At 44.3% G+C, this 6,070-nt stretch overlaps 1 protein-coding gene across 3 annotated transcripts; it reads left to right on the forward strand.

Annotated features, from left to right (window-relative positions):
- Window positions 1-479: 479 nt before the first annotated feature.
- LOC135910245 (uncharacterized) lies at window positions 480-5,762 on the forward strand. 3 transcript variants are annotated; one of them, XM_065442306.1, is made up of 8 exons: window positions 480-1,027; window positions 1,190-1,475; window positions 2,475-2,597; window positions 2,888-3,256; window positions 3,355-3,527; window positions 3,595-3,801; window positions 3,862-4,059; window positions 4,426-5,762. In XM_065442306.1, exons 1-3 carry the CDS (start codon window positions 571-573, stop codon window positions 2,530-2,532), a joined length of 801 nt encoding a protein of 266 aa, XP_065298378.1. In that variant the 5' UTR covers window positions 480-570; the 3' UTR covers window positions 2,533-2,597; window positions 2,888-3,256; window positions 3,355-3,527; window positions 3,595-3,801; window positions 3,862-4,059; window positions 4,426-5,762. The 3 variants fall into 3 exon arrangements, with proteins under 3 accessions (XP_065298378.1, XP_065298377.1, XP_065298376.1); XM_065442305.1 differs by having other exon boundaries at window positions 3,102-3,256; XM_065442304.1 differs by having other exon boundaries at window positions 2,475-3,256.
- The last annotated feature ends 308 nt before the right edge of the window (window positions 5,763-6,070 follow it).

Consider the following 6,070-nt stretch of genomic DNA (forward strand, 5'->3'; position numbering starts at 1 on the left):
GGCTCCTGAAAGTGCGTGAAGAACCCTACGAATGCTAACGCTTTAAAAGCGTGAAACAGCTGGTTTAAAATAACTACAATCCAGGGTGAGAACGAGGCAAACAGGGAGGTCGCTCCACTCGACACTTGTTCTAGAGATGAAAGGTTCGCTGAACAAGTAGAAAGATTTGGAACGATCGATGTACGGCAAGCAGGCACACCTATCTTAAAGCTGTGGCTTGATCTTTATGAAATGTAAGTAGGGGGAGAGAAAATGCTTTCTTTCAAAGCAGAGTTATAGCAGAGTCCTTCCGTGTTTCTCTGGTCACGAAACTCCACCGTCAAGCTATGGGAGATGTCACAGCCTGTCTCGAGGGGTGCGCGCGCTTCTCTAGAGACCGGCCGTGGAGATGTTCGTATGCTTCCCAAAGGTGCCGCGACGCGGCGCCACTGTGCCACAGAGGGCATCGTTCGCGTACCGAAACGCGCGCGCAGTGCGAGGCGAGCTGACTGATCGGTTGCGTTCTGTGTATGTGCTGTGCTATTTTTCGAGTGTTGGGCTGTTTCGTTGAAGTGGCGTGGTGTGACAACGATGCCGAACACGTGTTGCGTGCCGGGGTGCCGTTCCGGCTACAAGGGCACGACCGAAAAGGTGTCGTTGTTCTGTTTGCCTAATAACAAGGAGCAGCGCGAGAAATGGAAGCGGGCCATACCGCGGCAGGAAAGTGGCGGTTTTAATTTCGAATCGAAGTACACGCGTGTGTGCTCGAAACACTTTGACGCCTCGGACATCGTCACTGCGTACAATTTCAACATCAACGGCGACGACGTGTCCCTGGAGCGTGAGAAGCCGACGCTGAAGACTAACGCCGTTCCAAGGATTTTTGAAGGCCTTCCAGCGTACCCGACGAAGCCCAAAACTCGGTCCCGCTCATCGACAGTTCGACCCTCACGCAAACGACCTCGTGAGTTGTCGGGTACGGTTGAAGAGCGCCGATCATCGCCGACGCCGTGTTCAGACGGGACCGATGCTGCATCAGGGAATTACGGTATGTTGGTCCTGTTTACGTCCGCGCCATCAGCTGTGCCTTACTTTTTTGCTTCATGATTGCACCTATAAATTGCTGACTTCATGCCGTCAGTTTGAAGGGCATCGGCAGAGCCTGCAAAATGTCAAACTACGTAACTTCGTTCTTTTTTTTTTTTCACAGATTTGGCGCTCAGTGACCCGGTGGAAAGCCACCGCAGGGACTCGGCTTCTCAAACAGACCGCGTGGGTGGCTGTGCCAGCTGTGCTGAAGTGCAGACGTTGAGGCGCCAGCTCCGAGCCGCGAAACAGCAGCTTCAACAATGCCAAAGAAAACTTGCCAAATTCCGATTACAGTCTGCCAAGTACAAACGGCAACAGCAGAACCTTGAAAGCCTTTCAGATCGCGACAAATTGATTATTGATCAGTGTGTGATGAAGGCGAGCGCAAAGTCTGCTCGAGCTGTGCGGTAAGTTCGAAGCACTGCATCACAAATATAGTATACGTGAAGGCGATGGAGTCTTCGTGTGCTAATTTTAGGTACATAGAGGAATGTCCATGTCTATCATAGGACAGTGGAAGCTAGGTATTTGATGTGTTTTGAAAGAATGTTGGTCGCCTTCAAATGCAAATCGATGCACAAGACCATTCAGAAATGACACTAATTTTTGTGCTTGATTCCACCCCTTCTACATTGATTCCACAGTATCGAACCATGTAGCAACAATTTTTTTCTATGGTAAATGTATAATTCTTGACTGCTGGGAGCGGCTTGTGATCTTGCTGTTTCCATCTTTCTCAGCACCTTAATGTTGTCCTCTGGAGCATGTGTATTAACAGATGCTGAATGATTTTTATTATGCACTGGGGACTACTACACATTTTAGTTAGAACTTGGGAATGCATGCACACATGTTTGCTTGATTATTCGGTGTTCCATATTGACAATTCACCACAGCTCTGTGTTATTTATAGTGGTCTGCTCTCTTTTAGAGAATGTTTGCCTGCGCATTGACATGGTTTGCATGATATGCACTGTGCATTACACATGTTCACATCACCTCTGGCATACAGATAGCCTTGGTTCACAGCAGTGTGTTTATGCTTGGTAGCATCAGGAATGGCTCTGGTAGCATGCTTGAGCATGTGAATGAAATTTGTACCCATTCCTCGCCAGGTATAAAACTGGCTGTATGACTGCCTTCTCTTGAAGATTAAGTCCACATCTGTATACACATAACTTCAAGAAAATAACTTTCTGCCCCTGCCGAACCCATGCACACTGTACAGCTACATGAAGAACTTGAAAGCCGATTTTGGGTTTGATGCACACATATTTACTATACTGAAGGAAAAGCTGCTGACTTCCCCTGAAATAGAAAGACGAGGTTGGAAAGCGCATCTCTTAAAGTGCATGTTGTGCTTGTGCCTTTCTGAAATGATTCAAATGGCAATTTTTTTCCCTCAGGTGTGCTCATGCTCGACGAAATGAGTGTCAGCAAAAACCTCCACGTCAGAGAATCTGACATGAAAGTCCTTGGAAAAGTTGACTTTGATGAGCGCACCAGGCCAGGAGACCATGAAAAAAATGGTGATCACTTGTTGGTCTTCCTGTTTTGACCCTTTTTGCATGGATGGTCACAAACTGTGGGAACTTTCTGCGCATCGAGCGCCACCCCTGGATCAGTACTGGCAAAGCTTCTACTGCAGTGTGTTGTACACTTGTCGAATTCTGGAGCGGTTGTTGATGCAGTGACACGTGATAATTCGACAACCAATCGGTCAGCCTTGAGGTCCCTAGATATGTATTTAATAACGTACGACTTGTGCTGCAGGCCAGCCAGGACAACTTAATTTTATTAGTCGCTCATTTCTTTGCAGGCATTCATGGCGACATCAGAGACAAACGGGTGTCATTTCAGCACCCATGTGACCCCTCTAGGATGATTTATACTGTCATTAATCCACAGCACATATTTAAGTGTATTTGGGACAATCTGCTGAAAGTTGGGAAGTTTTTAATAAGTGAAAGAATTTTTGTTCCTGCTAGATACACGCTCGTATGGTTTTATCAGAAGTAATTCCTTTTTCCTAGAGCTGCCACAAGGTCAGGAAGTATATCATCATCATTATGCAGAACTCCTAGAATATGAAGAGCAGCAATCTGGGCTGCGTGCTGTGCCAAAGCTCACAAAGGCCCATATATACCCAAATGCTTTCCAGAAAATGAGCATCAGACTTGCTGCTCAGGTAAGGTACCTTATGTTCAGGTGCTAATAGGACATACAAAAATTGCTTTTGCACGTTACCCACAAAGAACCGTGACAAGAAAAATTTCTTATTTCCAGTTCAGTGAATCTACAGCTACAGCGATGAAATTCTACAGTGAGCAGGAAGCATGCAAAAGCTCCATGCGTCTGCAGCAACATATGAATTCACCAGGAGGATGAACAAATTATTTGACTGCTTGAACTCTCGGAGGCCTGAGCATGTGCAGTACAATGAAGCTGAACATGTTGCTGTAAGAATTACGCTTTTGGCCTCGCACATATCTCTGATTTCTTGCTAAATAATTTATTACTTTACAGACGCTGAAAGGGAGCGTTGCATGGCTTGACAGCTGCTGCAACTACATAGAAAGTCTGCAGAAGCAGAGGCAGATTTGCTTTTTGAGCAAGCCGACATGTGAGGCTCTAAGAGTAACCCTGCTCAGTACTATATCTCTTGTTGAGAACCTTCTTAAAGCAGGTTTTTGCTATGTACTGGTGGGAAAGTTTGCACAGCACCCATTAGAGGTAAACAAGTGAATCTTCCCGCATGTAACTAGGTAAATAACAAAGCATTTTTCATTTCAGAGATTTTTTGGCATTGTCAGACATGCTGCCGGTAATGTAGGACAGCCAACAGTCCAGCAATTCCTATTTATATATAGGATGCTTTCTGTGAAGAATCTTGTCCAGCCACCCAAGTGATCCTCTGTAGCTGGAGATGGTCCACAACTGCTCAGACTGCAAGATTCATTCAACAAAGAAAAGCCTACTGGGGCCTGTCATGTGAGCAACAATATATTTAAAGCAACGTTTCCTAAACATAATGAAATCAAGCAGGCCTTTTTATTTCCTTAACTAAGTGTACATGTCATAGTTCTTGTTCTGCATAGAATTATGTGCAAGTCCCTTCATTTCTGGCCACATTAAGCTGTATGGGCATCGCATGTATGGCAGGGCACTGTGAAATGCATGCAGCATCATAAATGGATGATTTTGCAGCTGTTGATTTAGAAAAGCCACGCGGATTTTTGATAAAGCCTAGTTGTGGTTGTCATGGTAAAGCTGTATAACAATACAAGGCATCCAGTAAATTTGTTGCATTGTGTGCGGGCTGTTGAGCACACCAACAATGTGGTATTTGTATTTCAGGCTGATTCTTTGGCTATTCTTCTGGATGAAGTCCTCTTGGAACCTGCAGAAACTGCGGAGGAGGCTTCAGTTCTCTGCCATCAGCAGTCCCCGAAAGAATGCATAAGAGATTGCCTTGCCGGCTATGTCGCAAAAAAGTTTTCTTCGTTGAGCTGCTCGAGCTGTGTAGGAACAATGAGAAGTTTTGAACGAGCGGCAACTGGCCTGATTCTTGCCAAATCCAAAGGTGGTCTACAAGTGCCCTCCAGCCACCTAGTTGCTCTCCTCCAAATTGTGGAAGATCATTTGATCACACAGTTGACAAAACTGCCTGTTCTGATGTGTATGTTAATATTGTAGAGAATGTTTTGATGGACAGTCATACTGCTACAGCTGCTGTCGGCTGCAAATCGCACTTTGTAAGCCCCACCGCAGAAGTAGTTCAGTTTTTTCTTAAGACCCGCTTGCATTTTTTCACGAGAGAAAAAAAACAACCAGATGCAAGCGAAGGGGTGAGCTTCATGTCCAGCAGGGGTGGTAGGAAACCAACCAGTTGAAGGGGTACCAGTTAAAGGGGCGCAGTAGGTATCACAATTATGTAAAGGCGACCATTTACAAAAAATTGCAATGCTGATGATGGAGGACAAGGGTGTTGCGAGATCTGATCAGGGCATTGATGATAAAAACACATTTGCTTTATGCTTTGTTGCAACCTCAATTTGTGTTATACCAGGATAGAGTAGTTCACAGCAATAGCGCCCTTACCGCGACCGTCTATGAAAGGTATAGCATTAGAATTCCTTTAAATGCGAGTGTTGCGAGTATTGATGGGCTACAACTCTTCAATTGCATGTACTTTTAAGTCTCTATGCTGCTATAAGTAAGAAGGTTATTAGCACACTGTTAGCTATGTTTGCATTATGATTTGCTGAGCAAGTTGTGTGTGCATGTTTAAGTAACAGCTGAAGAAGTACAAAGGTGGTATCTCTAACAAGCCATTAAAAAAAAACATTGCTGTATATGTGATGTGGCTACTTGTGTTCGTTTGAGAGTTGTTTAGCCGTGTGTTATGAAATGCTTATGCTTTACACTTTCTTGTTTATAGAAACAATCGATTATGCATTCTGTATTTATTGCCATTCGTTTGCTGGTGTTTGTTTCCTGCCCCACAATGCATACCTCTCACGTTTGATCTTATTTCTTTATGCTTATTTTATCAGTGCCATGCTTTAAACAAACTACTTGCATTGTGAATGATGGACCATTCATGACTGGACGCCTCTGTGCTGTCTGTATTTCGCTCCGCTTATTTTACATGATAAATAAATGATCGTGCTTGTATGTTGTTTTTGCACCAACACGTTTTATTTCTTTTCTTAATCGAATTATAAAGCTTTTTTTCATTTTTCGACCATGATAAGAATATCAGGACCGGTGATTGCAACATTTTAACATTTTGTAAATAGTTGCGCATTAAGAGCCAAAATTCCTAGTCTCGTCGTTTCTGCGTCGAAACAACTAGCAGCGTGAGTAAGTGCTGGGCTTACTGACGCTTCTAAACGACTGCTTGCTAAGGCAATTGCTTAATTACAATACAGCTAGTTTCAACTGTGCAGGTCCTAACACTTCACGTTCGCCTTAATCCGTTGCTAAAAGCCGCGCCGAA

The sequence above is a fragment of the Dermacentor albipictus genome, chromosome 10 (genome assembly GCF_038994185.2).
Source record: "Dermacentor albipictus isolate Rhodes 1998 colony chromosome 10, USDA_Dalb.pri_finalv2, whole genome shotgun sequence".
Taxonomy (NCBI): domain Eukaryota; kingdom Metazoa; phylum Arthropoda; class Arachnida; order Ixodida; family Ixodidae; genus Dermacentor; species Dermacentor albipictus.